The 18,716-nt window shown below is 46.0% G+C and overlaps 1 protein-coding gene across 1 annotated transcript in view; it reads right to left on the bottom strand.

Annotated features, from left to right (window-relative positions):
• Nucleotides 1-18,716, bottom strand: part of LOC144507864 (inositol 1,4,5-triphosphate receptor associated 2-like) — a 121,270-nt gene that overhangs the window by 67,010 nt on the left and 35,544 nt on the right. The window contains exon 8 of the mRNA XM_078235283.1: nt 5,352-5,413. Coding sequence (XP_078091409.1) covers nt 5,352-5,413 — 62 coding nt within the window. The remainder of the gene's footprint in view (nt 1-5,351; nt 5,414-18,716) is intronic.

An 18,716-nucleotide genomic window follows, 5' to 3' on the forward strand; every position in this document is an offset into this window, starting at 1 on the left:
TGAGGAAGTTAGCTAGTTAAACGTGTTTGAATGTTACATGAAAATTGTTCATCAACCTCACAATTACCCTTCCTTCTCATGCCTAATACATATGCCAGAAATGCAAATCAGATCCATTCACCTGCTCGAGAGAAGGAAAGAACTTGAATCTATATAGCACCTTCCGTACCTTAGGGTATCTCAGTGTGTTACATTCATATGCTTTCAAATTTGATCCCTTATGATACAAAAAACCCAGCAGCTAATTTGCACACAGCAAGGTCACATAATCAGCAATGAGATGGTAATCGGTTCTTTCGGGTGGCACAGTGGCAAGCAATGCTTCCTCACAGCGTCAGGGACCAGGGTTCAACAGCCTCAGGTGACTGTGTGGAGTCTGCACGTTCACCCCGTGTCTGTGTGGGTTTCCTCCGGGTGCTCCGGTTTCCTCCCACACTCCAAAGATGTGCGGGTTAGATGGATTGGCCGTGCTAAATTGCCCCTCAGTGTAAAGATATGGGGACAGAGCAAGAGTGGGATTGTTGTCAGTGCGGGCTCAATGGGCCAAATGGCCTCCTCCTGCACTGCAGGATTCTGTGATGTGGCTTGTTGGATGAATATTGACCAGGGCACCAGAGGGGAAACTCCCAGCTTCTTCTTTAAAACAGTGGCACCGGATGTTTTATTCCACCCGAGGGGACAGATGGAGTCTCAGTTTAACATCCCATCCGAAAGCTGGCACCTCCTGACAGTGCAGTGTTCTCTCAGTACTGCTCCTGACTATCAGGCTGGACCCAGTGTCCTACTCGCTGATATGAGGCTGGAACCCGCAATTTCCTGACGCAAGTGTGGGTGGACCATCTACATGTCACGGTTGACACCCAGTGAGATGCTTGAGCTTTAACACTTTGGTCAACTTGCCTTCCCCACTGATGCTAGTCCGCGACTGCTTATTTCTGGAATGTTCTACTTTCATTTTGGATTTGCAATCTTTGCAGTGTTTTTCCCTTTAAGATGGTGATAAATCTATAAACTACCCATCTTAAAACTGCAATCATCAGTCATTTCTGGAGTGTTGCAGTGGGGGAGGAAAGAATTAAAAAAGCGAACAGTGAAAAACAAAAGAGAAGGGTTGGTTTTAAAAGTATGTCAGCCGGAACCCATTAATAACAACTTTGTCTCACTCCATTGCATGTTGGCGACTGTTACTCAGCCTCGATTCAGTGCATTCGAAGAGAAAAGCAAGCATTCCAGGAAGTAGCAAGCAACTATTTTTATCCACCATTTCCTCATACGAATGCATTATAATTTCGGATTTGAATATGGAAAACTATTTGAGTAAACAACAAATATTTCCTGTCTCCAACGCACAAACTCTGCCTCTTTCACTCATCTATCTATGTTGTGCAAATCTTATCCCTTACATATCAGCCGCATTCGGGTAAATACCCGCCAACACACGGTAGCACGGTGGTTAGCACTGCTGCTTCACAGCTCCAGGGACCCGGGTTCGATTCCCGGCTTGGGTCACTGTCTGTGTGGAGTTTGCACATTCTCCTCGTGTCTGCGTGGGTTTCCTCCGGGTGCTCCGGTTTCCTCCCACAGTCCAAAGGTGTGCGGGTTAGGTTGATTGGCCATGATAAAATTCCCCCTTAGTGTCCTGAGATGCGTAGGTTAGAGGGATTAGTGGGTAAAATATGTCGGGATATGGGGGTAGAGCCTGGGTGGGATTGTGATCGGTGCAGATTCGATGGGCCAAATGGCCTCTTTCTGCACTGTAGGGATTCTATGATTCTAACACATTCCTGGTATCTGTGCCTGGGCTCCGTAGGTAGCACTCCCACCTGAGTCAGAAGGTCACGGGTTCAAGACCTACTCCTCAAACTTTCTGAGGCTGTCACTCCAGTTCAGGCACAGAACAAGTGCTGCACTGTCAGAGGTGCAAGTCTTGCTGAAGCTCCACCTGTCCTGTCCGGGGGGCCTGCAAAGATCCAATGGCACTATCCAAAGAGGAGCAGGGGAGCCTTTCCAGTCTCTTCTGGTTCTATTTGTCACACACCACCACAATTTATCTCATTGCTGGTTCTGGGATCTTCCTCTGCACAAACTGCCTGCCTTGATTGAACAATGTCTGCACTTCAACATAATTGTGAGGCACTATAGATGCCCCAAAGAATTGTTTTTATTTGTTCATGAGATGTGGGAGTCGCTGGCTGAGCTGGCACTTTTGACCATCCCGGAGGGCATTTAAGTCAACCACAGTGCTCTGAAACTGGAGTCACATGTAGGTCAGACCGGGTAAAGGCGGCAGATTTCCTTCCCTAAAGGACATTAGTGACCCAGTTGGATTTTTCCAACAATTGACAATGGTCATCATTAGACTTCTAATGTTTTATTAAATTCAAATCTCAACATCTGCTGTGGTAGGATTCGAACCCCAGTCCCAGAGCATTATCCTGAGTCTCTGGATAACTAGTCCATTATTATCAGTAGGCCACTACCTCCCCCACCAAATAAAGTGAAGGGCGCCACAATACACATAAGGGGGATGGTGGGGGGGGAATTCTCCGGCTTGCCAGCCGCGTGTTTCTCGGCTCTCGGGGGAGGCAGTGTTATGTTTGCTGGCAGCAGGGGTCTCAGGTTCTGCCACTGTCAATAGGAATTCCTATTGACATCACCCCACACCGGCGGGAAACCTGCGGGATGGGGTGAACGGCCAGCGGAACTGGAGAACCCCGCCGGCGTGAACGGCCAGCGGAACTGGAGAACCCCGCCGGCGTGAACGGCCAGCGGAACTGGAGAACCCCGCCGGCGTGAACGGCCAGCGGAACTGGAGAACCCCGCCGGCGTGAACGGCCAGCGGAACTGGAGAACCCCGCCGGCGTGAACGGCCAGCGGAACTGGAGAACCCCGCCGGCGTGAACGGTCAGAGAATTTCCCCCCCAATATTTTTTTCTTTCTCATTTATCTTCCTGACTCTTCCTAGGGCAGTAGTGTTAATATTTATTTTCCCACTGGTGGTACTCCTGTTTTCCTTTTTAAAAAGTAAGGCTAGATGACCTCGAATACTCATGAGAAAGGTAATAAATTAATATTTGTTCTCTCTCTCTCTCGGTTCTCTTGTCTTTCTGTCAATGGATTTCACTTTCTATAGTCATCCTGGACTCTGTCCCTAACGCACGCCTTTCCTCTCTGTGTTCTTGCACACTTCCTCCCTTATTCCTCTTAAGCCATCAGGTAACTGCAGATACCAACTTAGTTATGGGGGTGGGGATGTTGGAGCTGACACAGAGACTGAGCGCAGAGGGCCAGGGGGAGCAGGGAACCAAGGCTGAAAAATATGCATGTCTATCTTGCCTGGGCTCTCGGAGCTGCAACGAGAGGATTGGGGAGAATTAAAAGCTTCTGCATGTTCCAAGGCTGTGGACTGACACACACACACACACGCACTCACTGACACACACACACACACTCACTGACACACACACACACACTCACTGACACACACACACGTAAAGGGAGAGCATCTCGACAATGGGCCATTTTATCAGCTCTTCTGGGCATTCTAATTGGAACATTGCTAATACTGGGCTAACTTGACGTAATCTGATGGTCACCATTTTATTATTTTGGGCAATGGCAAGACTTTGGATTGATGTCAAGACTGGAGTGGCCAGTCTGCAGAAACTGCCTTTTAAAAGAGAATAGAAACTGGTTTTCCTCTGGAGCTGGTGAACACATTCGGAGCGGGAAGCTTGCAAGACTCAACGGGAATGGATGGAGGGAGCAAAATTCAGATAGATCACAAGTGAACGTGTTGGAAATTGAGCTCCGGCACTTTCCAGTCAATGTGTTATGAGGAGGTTCAGGTTTAATGTAGCTAACCCTTTGTTAGTTCATTCCCAGCATTTAATATTCCACATTCAACAACTGATAATATTTGAAACAACATTTGTAATTGGGGTGAGAATGAGACAGGGACAGTTGCAGGGAGATTCAAGCAATCAGGGTATAATGGTAAGTAACCTCACTTTTCCTTTTCTACCATTGGAAATAGAATTGGTCTAAAGATTAGGATCACCCAACAATGATTGCAGAAGCAAGGACTGAAAGCAGGAGATAGGCCACTTATATGTATATGCAAAGGGCTGGACACCTGCTTTGGGCATGGGCTAAGGGCCCCCTTGTTTCTCCATTACCAATACGGCAGGCACGCACTTCTGAAAACATGCCAATGCTTACTGGCTCCCGTTTTGGGAGCTGGCTACACAGCCCAGTTTCAGGCTAGTATCTCCTATGGTTCAACGATCTGGTAATTGCTATGTCAAAGGAAAAGTGCTGGTAAAACGGGTCACTCAGGTGATAGTCTGTGTGGAGTCTGCACGTTCTCCCCGTGTCTATGTGTGGGTTTCCACTGGGTGCTCCAGTTTCCTCCCACACTACAAAGATTCAAATCATTATCTTGCAATTGTGTCTTTGTCTATATATGCCGTGTTTGTGAACCCACCTCTCCACTCACCCGATGAAGGAGCAGCGCTCCGAAAGCTTCTCACCCCAAATAAACCTGTTGGACTTTAACCTGGTGTTGTGTTCTTACCGTGCCCACCCCAGCACCAGCATTTCCACATCACAATCCAAAAGATGTGCATGTTAGGTGAATTGGCCATGCTAAATTTCCCCTTAGTGTAAGGGGGTTTAGCAGGGTAAATATGTGGAGATATGGGGAAAGAGCCTGGGTGGGATTGTTGTCTGTGCAGTCACAATGGGCCGAATGGCCTCCTTCTGCACTGTAGAGATTCTGTGATTCTACAAAAACAAAGTGAAGTCAGAGAATTCAATCTTTGAGCAGCCATACCTGGCCAATGGTGACTAGCTTTATTTTTGATTGGAATAATTTCTCCACTAACAAAACCGCAACTGATGGAATCTGATGGCTGCGTGCAGCGAACATTCTCAACGAGCAGGGCGATTTTAGTAGCACTCAAACTGTACAAAACCAGGTCAAGCGCATACAAAACGAAAGCAGTTGTAAAAACATTATTCTTAAACACGGAGGAAGAAACAAACAAAAGTATGATTGAAAACATGTTTGAAACTGAATTGACATCCTAGCTGACATAGAATCATTATACTTTATTCCAAAATGTTTAGATCCTTGTTCGAACATCCCAATTGCTAACAAGAGCTTAGACCAATTAAAAATCACACCAACTTGAACTAGAAGCCATTCACTGCAACAGAGTGTCATTGCTGCCGCCCCATCTTGTATTATAACACAGCTTGTACTTCCTACAACAAGTATATGACCCCGTAACTACCCTGCTAAATCCCCCCCCCCCTCACACACAAACATAGAAAGAATTGGACGTTACCTGGGATTGCAATCCACACAGTTCTTGCTGGAAGAGCTCCTCTCTCAGTGATTGAATGGTTGCTATGAAAAAGGAACATGTGCAAATGATCAGTACCAAAACATAAACAAGCCCGGCATCATTGCAGGAACGACTATTAACAGCCACCTTGCTCCAATGGTACGGGACAATTGATGTATTTGAGAGAGTGTAAATACCTTCCCGCCCCCAAAAGAAAATAAATCGTCCACAAATACCCGGCTGTATTTAGAGTTCAGTGTAAGCAGGTTACCCTCTTTATAATTGGGTTTGAGTGTTCATCTGATTTGCTGCACCTGGAGTGCTTTTTAGCTCTGTTTGGTAGAAGTCTGTTTGGCCCATCCCATTTTAATTAAAATGGTGTCCGCTCATTTCCCCCCCCAATTCTAGATTCTAAAAATCCATCTCAAATTAATTATTGCTTCTCTTCCCGTTCTGGCTGTCCTCAGGCTAGCATGGACAAGATGGGCTGAATGGCCTCCTTGCTATGGTTCTACACTCCCTCCACAAACTATCGTACATGATAGAGACTGAATTGCTCATGAGGAATGAGCTTACAGTGAGCAAGGTCAATGAGCTGCTTCAGGCAATGTAACGTATCCTTTGCACTTCTTTCACTAAGCTTTTCAGCATATTTCCTGCTTTGCGCAGATTGCGTGCCCGAATACGTTTCTGTGAAGAACCTTGGGGACTTTTTTCTCTGTCAAAGTCACCATATAAATGCACACTGTTTGAATCTGATTTTTAATGTCCCTTCATTTTCAGCCAGGGCGTGTGTTTTGCATTGCAAAGGGAAAAGGACAGAACGCCGAGGATTGGATCACTGACTGCAACAGGGTACATTACGTCCTGGTAAATGAGGGACTTTGAGGACATCACTGTTGGACTGTGCTCTCTCCCTCAGAGAAGCACAGACAATGACCTAAATCAGTATCACCCAAAGCAATGAGTGGGGTAGTGTCAACAGAGCTCACACTGTAGGACTCTCACCACTTGAGTCAGCAGGTTGAGAGTTCAAGTTCCCCACTGATTGGAGCATCAAAATCCAGGTTGACACTACAGGGTAGCACGGCGGCACAGTGGTTAGCACTGCTGCCTCACAGCGCCAGGGACCCGGGTTCAATTCCCGGCTTGGGTCACTGTCTGTGTGGAGTTTGCACGTTCTCCCCGTGTCTGCGTGGGTTTCCTCCGGGCGCTCCGGTTTCCTCCCGCAGTCCAAAGATGTGCGAGTTAGGTTGATTGGTTGTGCTAAATTGACCTTCAAGTGTAATAGAATCCCTACAGTGCAGAAAGAGGCCTTTCAGCCCACTGAGTCTGTACTGACCACAATCCCACCCAGGCCCTATTCTCATAACTCCACACATTTACCCTGCTAATCCCAGTGACACTAGGGTCAATTTGGGGGCGAAGGGGGGGGGGATTAGTAGGGTAAATATGTGGGGTTACGGGATAAGATTGGATTGTTGTCAGGGCAGGCGTAATACACCAAATGCAATGTAGGGATTCTATGATTTGCAGTACGGAGGGAATGCTACACTGTTGGAGATACTACCCTTCAGGTGAGACACATAACCAGTGCTCGGTCTGTCCTCTCCAGTGGATGAAAGGTGTTATTTATTTGAAAAGAGGGGAATTCTCCCTGGTGTTTTGTCTAATATTGATCCCTCAATCAACATCACTAAAAGCAGATTATTTGGCCTTTATCACATTGCCATTCATGGTGTTTGCTGGATGGAAAACAGCTGCGGTGTTTCCGACATTACAACAATGATTATACTTCAAAAAGCATTTCTTGATTGTAAAACTCTCCAGAACATTGCGGGATCAGAAATAGGCTGACATTAAAATAGGCTGCAATGAAGTTACTGTGAAAATCCCCGAGTCGCCACACTCCGGCGCCTGTTCGGGTACACCGAGGGAGAATTTAGCACGGCCAATGCACCCTAACCGGCACATCTTTCAGACTGTGGGAGGAAACCAGAGCACCCGGGAGGAAACCCACGCAGACACGGGGAGAACGTGCAGACTCCGCACAGACAGAGACCCAAGCCAGGAAGTGAACCCAGTCCCTGGTGCTGTGAGGCAGCAGTGCCAACCACTGTGCCGCCGTGCCACTTAGCTGGGTGCTATATAACTGCATTTTCTTTGGAGTTATGTCAAGGTTTTGTGTTCAAAACGAGAGATAATCTTTTGCGACTACCAGCATGGATTTTGAACCAGCGACAGAGTTTCAACATTTTTGCGAGGGGCTTGTACAAAAAGGAAAGAGAAAACAAATGTAATCTACAAATCAGGGCATGGATCAGTTACAATGCAAGATGCTAGGAGCTTAAAAGTGATTTCCCGACTTCTCATTTGATGCCAGCATACTTCTATTGTACATGAAGTACAAAACATTGGCACTCCAGTGAGATCATGGCTATAAAATCTGGATAATAAAATGTCAGATTTGTACAACTCACTGGCTTCCAAGAACATTTTTATTGAGCGACAATATAAAAGAATTGGCTTCAATTCCTCAGACACAGGAGCTAAAAGGGTTTTTGTTTCCCGGTTGGGTGGAATTAGCCTTGTTGACTTTTCATACTGTTTGGAAACAATGCATGTTGAACTTTTTAAACCGTGGGCAGACTTCATTTGCCAGCTCTGAGATTTAACAAAGTCAATGTTGCGAAATTCTATGAGCTGGATTAAACCACATTCTAAGAAACGGTACCGAAAAAGGATTTAAACTGAACTTTCCATACGCGGAAGAAAGAAAATTGAATTATTACTCATTTTCAGACTGAAGACTGATGGCATGAGTTTATACCTTTATTATTTTTCCACCTTGAACCAACAACTGTGTTTTGGAACCAGCACTGATGACAGTGTTTTGCTGGTAATTATGCACATAACAGGCTCAAATTAAACCAGTGTTTCGAAAATACTAAGACAAAGCGACCTTCTATATTGCGACAAATCAAAAGTGCCAATTCTAAACAAATTCTTGGAGATCTTTGAGCTGGTCACACAGCCACCTATCTATCCACCATACAAGACTATGCAATGCCTCCTCCAATGTAAACCTTTCCCAGCACTGGATCTGTGACGCTGGAAATTTGCAACACTTTACAAATGTTGGTAAAGTTTAATGTTTCTGCAGTGAAGTTACGATGAAAATCCCCTAGTTGCCACTCTCCAGTGTTCGGGTACACGCAGGGAGAATTTAGCATGGCCAATGCCCCTAACCAGCACGCCTTTCGGATTGTGGGAGGAAACCGGAGGAAATCCACGCAGACACGGGGAGAACGTGCAAACTCCCCACAGACAGTGACCCAAGTGAGGAATCGAACTCGGGTCCCTGGCAGCAGTGCTAACCACTGTGCCACCCCGGTAGAAATAGGGACACAGCAGGTCAGAGACTCGTGCTGTAGCTTTCTCTTGCTCATTTGTTTTCAATATATGGGAAACAGCTTTAACACTACTCATCCTAGTCACGCTAACTCTTGAATAGCTTGCTATTTATTAAGATACAACCACATTGCAACGTTGGGACAGGAGGAGGCCATTCAGCCCCTCAAGACCGTGAGTGCTCATTCATTAGATCAGAGCCGATTTGCATCTAATTTTCCAATTCCAGCATCTCGCCAAGCCTCCCAAACCTGTGACCTCCACCATCTAGAAGGACAAGGAGCAGACGTGTGGGAACAGCACCACCTGCAAGTTCGCCTCCAAGCCACTCACCATCCTGACTTGGAAATATAGCACCGCTCCTTCACTGTCGCCGAGTCAAAGACTGGAATTCCCTCCCCAACAGTACTGTGGGTGTACCTACACCACATGGCCTGCAGCGCTGCTCACCATCACTACCTCATGGGCAATTAGGGATGAGCAATAAATGCTGGCCTTACCAACAATGTCCACATCCCATGAAAGAATAAAAACACACTAGTTCCATAACTCTTAAATGTCCTGAAATTCAGTTGTGACATTACAGTTGACCCCAGGCCTTTTGGGATAGAGAATTCCATGTTTCCACTGCACTGTGTGAAGAAATGCTTTGACATCACCCTCGAACGGCCTTGCCCTAATTTTGAGGTCATGTCTCCTTGATGTATCATAGAATCCTACAGTGCAGAAAGAGGCCATTCGGCCCATCGAGTCTGCACCGACCACAATCCCACCCAGGCCCTATCCACATACATTTACCCTAGCTAGGCCCCCTAACAGTAAGTGGGAATTCAGCATGGTCAATCCACCTAACCCGCACATCTTTGGACTGTGGGAGGAAACCGGAGGACACGGGGAGAACGTGCAGACTCCACACAGACAGTGACCCAAGCCGGGGATTGAACCCAGGTCCCTGGCGCTGTGAGGCAGCAGTGCTAACCACTGTGCCGCCTGTAGACTCCATCATCGAGAGAAAATAGGTCCAAACCAGCTTGGGGACTGCAGCTTTCTTGGATGTTCTTAGAAACCCAACTGGTTCACCTATTAAAAAAGGTAATTTTTGTGGGGGTGTTCCCCCCTGGTGCTGAGTCACAAATGACCCGATTCTATTGAATTCAAGCTCACATTTTACCACGGTGCGATTTGAACTGTTGGCCTCTAGGTTGACAATCCAGTAAAAGGCTCAATTACCTCAAACAAGCAAATCTCAATTTTAGTTCAATAATTAGACAGCTATGAGTTCTTAAGTAGAATTCCTGAGAGCAATCGCAATACGTTAGGAAAACAAACAGAGCACTAACTGAAGCATGGTTCAGATAACTCCGGACTTTTGAAGCTTCTTCAACACTGACACTGTAAGAGGTAAAACGCCTTGGAATCAAAGAGTGATTAGAGGGAAGAGGAGGCCATTGAATCCATCAGGTTGGTGATTACTCTCTGCAAGAACTCAGCAACTTCCGTCCTCTCACCCGTTTCCCAGAACCCTGAAGAGTCCTCTTCAAAGAATTACCCAATTCTCTTTGAAAGCTTTGCCTCTCAAAAATGCAAGGGAAAGGGTGGGGGGAGAAGAAGGGTCCAATATTCACATTGAGGGGGAAAGCCAGGTTCACGTAGCAGCGGATGGTGACCATCATACATTACTGCCTCCACTTAGCAAAGCTATAGTCTTTAACCCCTTCTCTTGTGTCCTCTCTTGTAAATTGGGTAGTCCAGAACTATAAAAAAAACCTCACTTCTCCAAAGAAAAGACAGAACAGAAGACAATCAGATGTAGGAGCAGAAGTAGGCCATTCAGCCCGTCGAATCTGCCATTCTATGAGATAGTGACCGATCTGATCTGATAATTCTCAACTCCACTTTACTGCTTTATCCCACAACCCACGATTCCTTTACCGATTAAAAAGCTTAATGCCTTGTGCAAAAATATATCATATAGTGGCCTCCACTGGATAAACAGCCATTTCTCATTAGACTTTATAATCTTTGAGTCAGACAAATGCCAAGTATGTCAACAGATATGTTTTTCTTTACAGACACTGCGCACTAGCATTTTCATTACTGGTTTTAAGCATTTTCATTCTGTAAAGGTTCTGTCTATAGAAAATTCCGATAACGAACGAGACTTCTCCATAGTTACGTGACCCCCGAGCATGGCATTTGCTACCAAATAAACCTGTTGGACTTTAACCTGGTGTTGTTAAAACTCTTCTCCTGACAGTCAATGGGATTGCCATTGCTGTCCCCATCAATATCCTGGGAGTCACTATTGGATCAGAAGCTGAAACATATCAGCCACATAAATACCGTGGGTGCACACCGGCAAGTGATCACTATTACAGGAACTTGCTACTCGCATTGATAGAAGTCCCTTCTAAATGGCTCAGAATGAGCTTTCCCCATCTGCCTCTCAACGCAAACAGGCCGGTTCACCTCATAAGTATCTATCTATGTTTGAATGTCACGCTCCACCATCAGGTTCTATGGAACACTTGACACTGTCATCAGCAGAATCCCCAAGTCAGAATATCTTTACCTACTGGGGATTTCAATGCAAGGTTAGGCTTGGACCATGAAGCATGGCCTTCCTGCCTCAAATGTCATGGCCTGGGAAAAGATGAACAAAAACAGAGAGATGGCTTGAGTTTTGCTGCTGTAACTAACACTGCCTCAAAGAACAAACAATGCCAAAAGATGTCCTGGAGACATTGTACAGCTGGATCAGATCATCACCAGATGTGACTCTCTGAACAATATTCATGACATATGCAGCTGTGTGCACCAGGGGGTCTGAAGAAGAGGCGGCAATCATATCCATCATCCATAAGGATCATGCATATGAATCAAAGAGTAATATTGAAGGTAAAACAATGTGTCATAAGATGGGTTCTTTAATGTGGCACCTCACTGCGGTGGTGGCTCATTAATGAGATCATGAATCTTGCATGTTTGAACATGACCCCTTTATTGGTAGTCTTTTAATTATTTTGAGTTCCAAGGTATGGTCACACATGGTGCTGCCCCGCCATACAGGATGGCTACTGACTCAAAAGTTCTGTTTATAGATTGTTCAAAGGTCTGTTACAATGTGACTGTATATAACATAGAATGGGTAATGCCATTTTTCAGTCCCACGTTAACCTTACTTTCCTTAGCACCTTTACATTACAGTGGGACGTAGGCACAAGGTATAGGGAGAAATTGGGAGTATGGAATTGAGATAGAGGATCAGCTATGATCATATTGACTGGTGCAGTAGGCTCAAAGGGCTGAATGGCCTACTGCTGCTCATAGTTTCTAAATTTCTATGTAACTCAATGTGTTTAGTTTTCTGTTTGAGGACATCCCAGAGCACGTTACATTGTCTCGGAGCTAGGCTGTGGGAGTTGCAACAGATCTTCTATTTAATTTATCTGGGTGTTTGCCCAGAAAGCAGGCCATCCGCAATTATGGTTTGATGTAGACTGCATCTCGCTGGGTTTCAAGAGCTAAAGGAGACAAATGCTATACTGTCAAGCAGCAAAAATTGTTCACCATCTGGCGGAGCTCAATCTCAGTTTGGATTTCAGGAGGGAAAACGCAGTTGAAAGATTAGCCTAGTTCGAAGCTAGAAGAAAAAAATCTACAGTGGTCCTCACAGAACCTTGTGGCAGAAAGCAGCAGCAGAGTACGATCCTAAGCCATGAGGAGGCAATTGGTTATCTGTCAGTAATCAGAATAAGGGGCAGAGGCATTCACAATCTGTGAAGAAAAGTGGAAGGTTTGTTTTTAGCCAAAAAGCTGATAAAAGGATTCCCATAAAATCTTGAATCATGGAGAATAGCTCGGCAATTCTGGAGGGCTGTAGCATGGCCTTGCGTTGGTCCCTACAGAAGTGAATAAGCCTTCAAGATTGACAGACAAGGGAAATCTTGGGGGAAGTAAAATTGAGTTTATAGCATAAGTAATTATAAACTATAGTGTTAAGTTAATAGGACTTGCTTTAATTCCTTTATATACAATAAAGTTTTTATTGAAAAACATGAAATCTTGTGCCATCGTTCTATCAGTTAATCACAGGGTGTTGAGATTTTTCTTTAAACATAAATGGTTCCTCAAAATCATAATTCCTAGATTATGAATGAGTACCTTAAAGACTCAGAACTAGATTGACTTGAAGGTAGGATTGTCTACTCTCCAATAATAGAAAATTAAATTCTAAGACTCTGCTGTAAACAACACATGGCGAGAGGTAAAAAAACATAGGCATTAACGAAAAAGTGCTTTTTTGCATTTATTTAATAATAAGAATATGGAGATGGGGGAAAGGCTATTTGGCTAACGGTTAAAATTAATCTAATGAAGCAACAAAAAAGTGTATTCACTTTTCAATTGGTGTGGAGGAGCCTGGTGGATGGACCATGACAAGAGGGATGCCAGGAGATGGCACAGTGGTTAGCACTGCTGCTTCACAATGCCAGGGACCTGGGTTCAATTCCCAGCTTGGGTCACTGTCTGTGTAGAGTCTGCACATTCTCCTCGTGTCTGCGTCAGTTTCCTCCCACACCCCAAAGATGTGCGTGTTAGGTTGATTGGCCGTGCTAACTTGACCCTAGTGTCAGGGGATAGGAAGGGTAAATGTGTGGGATTACGGGAATAGGGCTTCTTTCTGTACTGTAGGGATTCTATGATTCCGTGACATGTGATTGAAGCCTCCAAAAATGCACTTCCTCAAGTTGGCAACCCAGCTAGAGAGACAGTTTGGATAAGGAAGCCACGCCCTCCCTCACTAACAAAGGGGTGTTGGCATTGGGTCTAAAACCCTGATGCTTCCTTGCTCATTTTTACCTCTCCTGCAAACCCCATTCTCAAATTTCTCCAAGTTAAGAACAGAAGTTAAAAAGCAGGGCGAGATGCGACTGCCTTTTCGAGCCTGCCCCACCACTATGATCATGGCAATGATCACAATTGAGCTCGTGACCTTTAGGTTACTAACCAATGACTTTAACCACGACACTACCACACCCAGTGGCAAGATGACTTGAAGGTATATGTGATTCAGAGTCATTGCAGGGTTGGAGGAAACAACTGTGCATTAGTTCACCAGTGTTCCAGTCAGCAGGTCAAATGCAAAGGCTTGGTTCAGGTTATTTATTCTCAGAATGTTTTGAGGATTAATGACCCTGCGGCTTTGTGTGACCTTCTCACATACTTCAATATTGCCAGCTCATGTTGTTTTAGCTTTGGGTTTTGGGTTTAAAAAGGCAGAGCTTTTTTTTAAAAAACGGGGACCACAATTTGCCAATTTGACGTCAATAAATCTCACCTCATTGACGGAGTTCGCTGCAGTTTTAGGGCTTAGCTGAGGAAGCCTCAGTGCAACATATATCACATGCTTGATTAGCATCCCATTCATCACGGTCAACATTTAATCTTTCCACCCTCTATAAGATGCACGGTAGCAATTTGCCAAGGCGCTTTCAATAGCACCCCCACCATCTCAAAAGACAAGGCAGTAGTCACTCAGAAACATCATGTTAAAGTTCCCCAAGCGGCACACCATGCCAACCTGGGCATATATCATCGTTCCTTCACTGTCGCTGGATCAGAAATCCTGGAATTCCCTTGCGAACAGCACTGTGGGTGTACCTACACCACTTAGACTGCAGTGGTTCTAGAAGGTAGCTCACCACCTCTTTCTCAAGGATGGTTGGAGGAGATGAAATGCTGACTTTTGTTAGCAATGTCCATATCGAATGAATGAATTAAAAATACAAGCTAGGCAGCAGACGCACGAGGCTGTATCGCATCCTGTAACATACATCAAGTAGATATAATGGGGGACAGAATACAACATTTTGCTGCAATGATGTGCCTTCGATATAGGTTCAATCACCCAGCGGTATCACATGCTCTTGTGGGTGGAGGGGTAGTGGGGCAGACGGGATGTGTGAGGGAGGGCTTCTGACCCATCCAGTGATGGCCGCAATTCGCAAAACGTGATCATTCTAGCTGGGTTAAGGGTTTTCTGAGTGCTGACTGGAAGTGGATCTTCAGCAGAGAGAGAGAGTTGGAGTTGTGGAGAGTTGGGCGGCACGGTGGTTAGCACTGCTGCCTCACAGCGCCAGGGGCCCGGGTTCGATTCCCGGCCTTAGGTCACTGTCTGTGTAGAGCCTACACGTTCTCTCCGTGTCTGCGTGGGTTTCCTCCGGGTGCTCCGGCTTCCTCCCACACTCAGATGTGCCGGTTAGGTTGATTGGCCTTGCTAAATTGCCCCTTAATATCAGAGGGACTAATAGTTTAAATACGTGGGGTTATGGGGATAGGGCCTGGGTGGGATTGTGGTCGGTGCAGATTCGATGGGCTGAATGGCCTCCTTCTGCATTATAGGGATTCTATGATTCTCTGAACTCGCAGCTGGAGAAGGAATCACATTTTATAGAAAGGTGGGCGCAATATCAAGCAATACACGTATGGTCAATGTGGCCTTTCTGGACTTGATTCATTCACCAAAGTAGGTCATTGTGTCTGCCTTATTCAGAATCTTAATTACATGGCTATTGGTTGACATAACAAAACAGACCCTTTGATAAATATCAGTGTTGATTCGCTATGAAAGCCTCCTCCCACCCTACATCACCTCATTTGATCAGTGGATTCTTATAGTGCTTTCTCTCGTTTAAAGTTTATTTATTAGTCACAAGTAGGTTTACATTAACACTGCAATGAAGTTACTGTGAAAATCCCCTAGTCGCCACACTCTGGCACCTGTTCAGGTACACGGAGGGAGAATTGAGCACCTAACCACCATGTCTTTCGGACTGTGGGAGGAAACCAGAGCACCCAGAGGAAACCCACGCAGACATGGGGAGAATGTGCAAACTCCGCACAGAGTCAACCAAGCCGGAATCGAACCTGGGCTCCTGGCGCAAGGAGGCAACAGTGCGAACCACTGTGACACCATATTAAACCAACTTATCCTTAAAAAGGTATCTTGCTATTTTCCTCAAGCAAGCCATGTGTTAAGTTGCACATTCTCGCTGCGCTCCTTCTTGGATTTGTTAGTGATTATCTTATATTTATGGTGGCTGGTTTCTGACTCACCCTTTAGTGGGAGGCTGTTTGCTGCCAACAGCGTGCATGCATAGGTGTCTGCGTGGCTGCTGTCTTTATCGGGGGCAATGTGCAGCAGGGCACATGCACTGTCATCACTGACCCGAGAACCACATCTTCTTTAGCCCATTTTAACATTTGTCTTGCATTCTCCCCCACACCCCCAGTCATTTTGGGAAGGCACCTTTCATACAATAACTAATCTGGTCATGGCAGCATTTCTCAGTGATGTGGAAGAGATGGTGTGCAATGAAGTCCCTACTGCGTCATTTGCCCTCCCTGATGCACCGTGCCGGGAGATACAAGATCAGGCCTTGAAAACCAAATTGCACCATCATTAGGTTGGTCAGAAACAAAGAACAATACAGCACAGGAACAGGCCCTTCGGCCCTCCAAGCCCGCGCCGCTCCCTGGTCCAAACTAGACCATTCTTTTGTATCCCTCCATTCCCACTCCGTTCATATGGCTGTCTAGATAAGTCTTAAACGTTCCCAGTGTGTCCGCCTCCACCACCTTGCCTGGCAGCGCATTCCAGGCCCCCACCACCCTCTGTGTAAAATATGTCCGTCTGATATCTGTGTTAAACCTCCCCCCCTTCACCTTGAACCTATGACCCCTCGTGAACGTCACCACCGACCTGGGGAAAAGCTTCCCACCGTTCACCCTATCTATGCCTTTCATAATTTTATACACCTCTATTAAGTCTCCCCTCATCCTCCGTCTTTCCAGGGAGAACAACCCCAGTTTACCCAATCTCTCCTCATAACTAAGCCCCTCCATACCAAGTAACATCCTGGTAAACCTCCTCTGTACTCTCTCCAAAGCCTCCACGTCCTTCTGGTAGTGTGGCGACCAGAACTGGACGCAGTATTCCAGATGCGGCCGAACCAACGTTCTATACATCTGCAACATCAGACCCCAACTTTTATACTCTATGCCCCGTCCTATAAAGGCAAGCATGCCATATGCCTTCTTCACCACCTTCTCCACCTGTGACGTCACTTTCAAGGATCTGTGGACTTGCACACCCAGGTCCCTCTGCGTATCTACACCCTTTATGGTTCTGCCATTTATCATATAGCTCCTCCCCACATTATTTCTACCAAAATGCATCACATCGCATTTATCAGGATTGAACTCCATCTGCCATTTCTTTGCCCAAATTTCCAGCCTATCTATATCCTTCTGTAGCTTCTGACAATGCTCCTCACGATCTGCAAGTCCTGCCAATTTTGTGTCATCCGCAAACTTACTGATCACCCCAGTTACACCTTCTTCCAGATCATTTATATAAATCACAAACAGCAGAGGTCCCAATACAGAGCCCTGCGGAACACCACTAGTCACAGGCCTCCAGCCGGAAAAAGATCCTTCCACTACCACCCTCTGTCTTCTGTGACCAAGCCAGTTCTCCACCCATCTAGCCACCTCCCCCTTTATCCCATGAGATCCAACCTTTTTCACCAGCCTACCATGAGGGACTTTGTCAAACGCTTTACTAAAGTCCATATAGACGACATTCACGGCCCTTCCCTCGTCAACCATTTTGGTCACTTCTTCAAAAAACTCCACCAGGTTAGTGAGGCATGACCTCCCTCTCACAAAACCATGCTGACTATCGTTAATGAGTTTATTCCTTTCTAAATGCGCATACATCCTATCTCTAAGAATCTTCTCCAACAACTTCCCCACCACGGACGTCAAGCTCACCGGCCTATAATTACCCAGGTTATCCTTCCTACCCTTCTTAAATAACGGGACCACATTAGCTATCCTCCAATCCTCTGGGACCTCATCTGCGTCCAGTGACGAGACAAAGATTTGCGTCAGAGGCCCAGCGATTTCATCTCTCGTCTCCCTGAGCAGCCTTGGATAGATTCCATCAGGCCCTGGGGATTTGTCAGTCTTTAAATTCTCTAACAAACCTAACACTTCCTCCTTTGTAATGGAGATTTTCTCCAACGGTTCAACACTCCCCTCCGAGACACTCCCAGTCAACACATCCCTCTCCCTTGTGAATACCGACGCAAAGTATTCATTTAGGATCTCCCCTACTTCTTTGGGCTCCAAGCATAATTCCCCACTTTTGTCCCCGAGAGGTCCAATTCTTTCCCTGACAACCCTTTTGTTCCTAACGTATGAATAAAACGCCTTGGGATTCTCCTTAATCCTGTCTGCCAAGAACATTTCGTGACCCCTTTTTGCTCTTCTAATTCCCCGTTTGAGTTCTTTCCTACTTTCTTTGTACTCCTCCAGAGCTCCCTCCGTTTTTAGCTGCCTGGACCTACCATATGCCTCTCTTTTCTTTTTGACCAGTCCCTCAATTTCCCTGGTTATCCACGGTTCTCGAATCCTACCCTTCCTATCCTTCTTTTTTACAGGCACATGCCTGTCCTGTAACCCTAACAACTGTTCCTTAAAAGACTCCCACATGCCAGATGTGGATTTACCCTCAAACAGCCTCTCCCAATCAAGAGCTGCCAATTTCTGCCTAATCCCACTAAAGTTAGCCTTCCCCCAATCCAACACCTTACCCTTGGGACACCACTCATCCTTTTCCATCACTATCCTAAAGCTAACAGAATTGTGGTCACTATTTGCCACATGTTCCCCTACCGAAACTTTGAAGACCTGACCGGGCTCATTCCCCAATACATCCCCCTCCTCCCCCTCACCCAATCCCCAGAAACTTTGAGGTCTTACCCCAATTGTCCGCTCACTCTAGGACTCAAATTGGGTGAACAGCTTCCATCCTGCACCCCCTCTTCTTCAACTGATGACATTGGATTCTACGCATCGCGGCCAAGTGCGCAGCATGGACCGGTA

The sequence above is a fragment of the Mustelus asterias genome, chromosome 19, assembly GCF_964213995.1.
Source record: "Mustelus asterias chromosome 19, sMusAst1.hap1.1, whole genome shotgun sequence".
NCBI classification, from domain to species: Eukaryota; Metazoa; Chordata; class Chondrichthyes; order Carcharhiniformes; family Triakidae; genus Mustelus; species Mustelus asterias.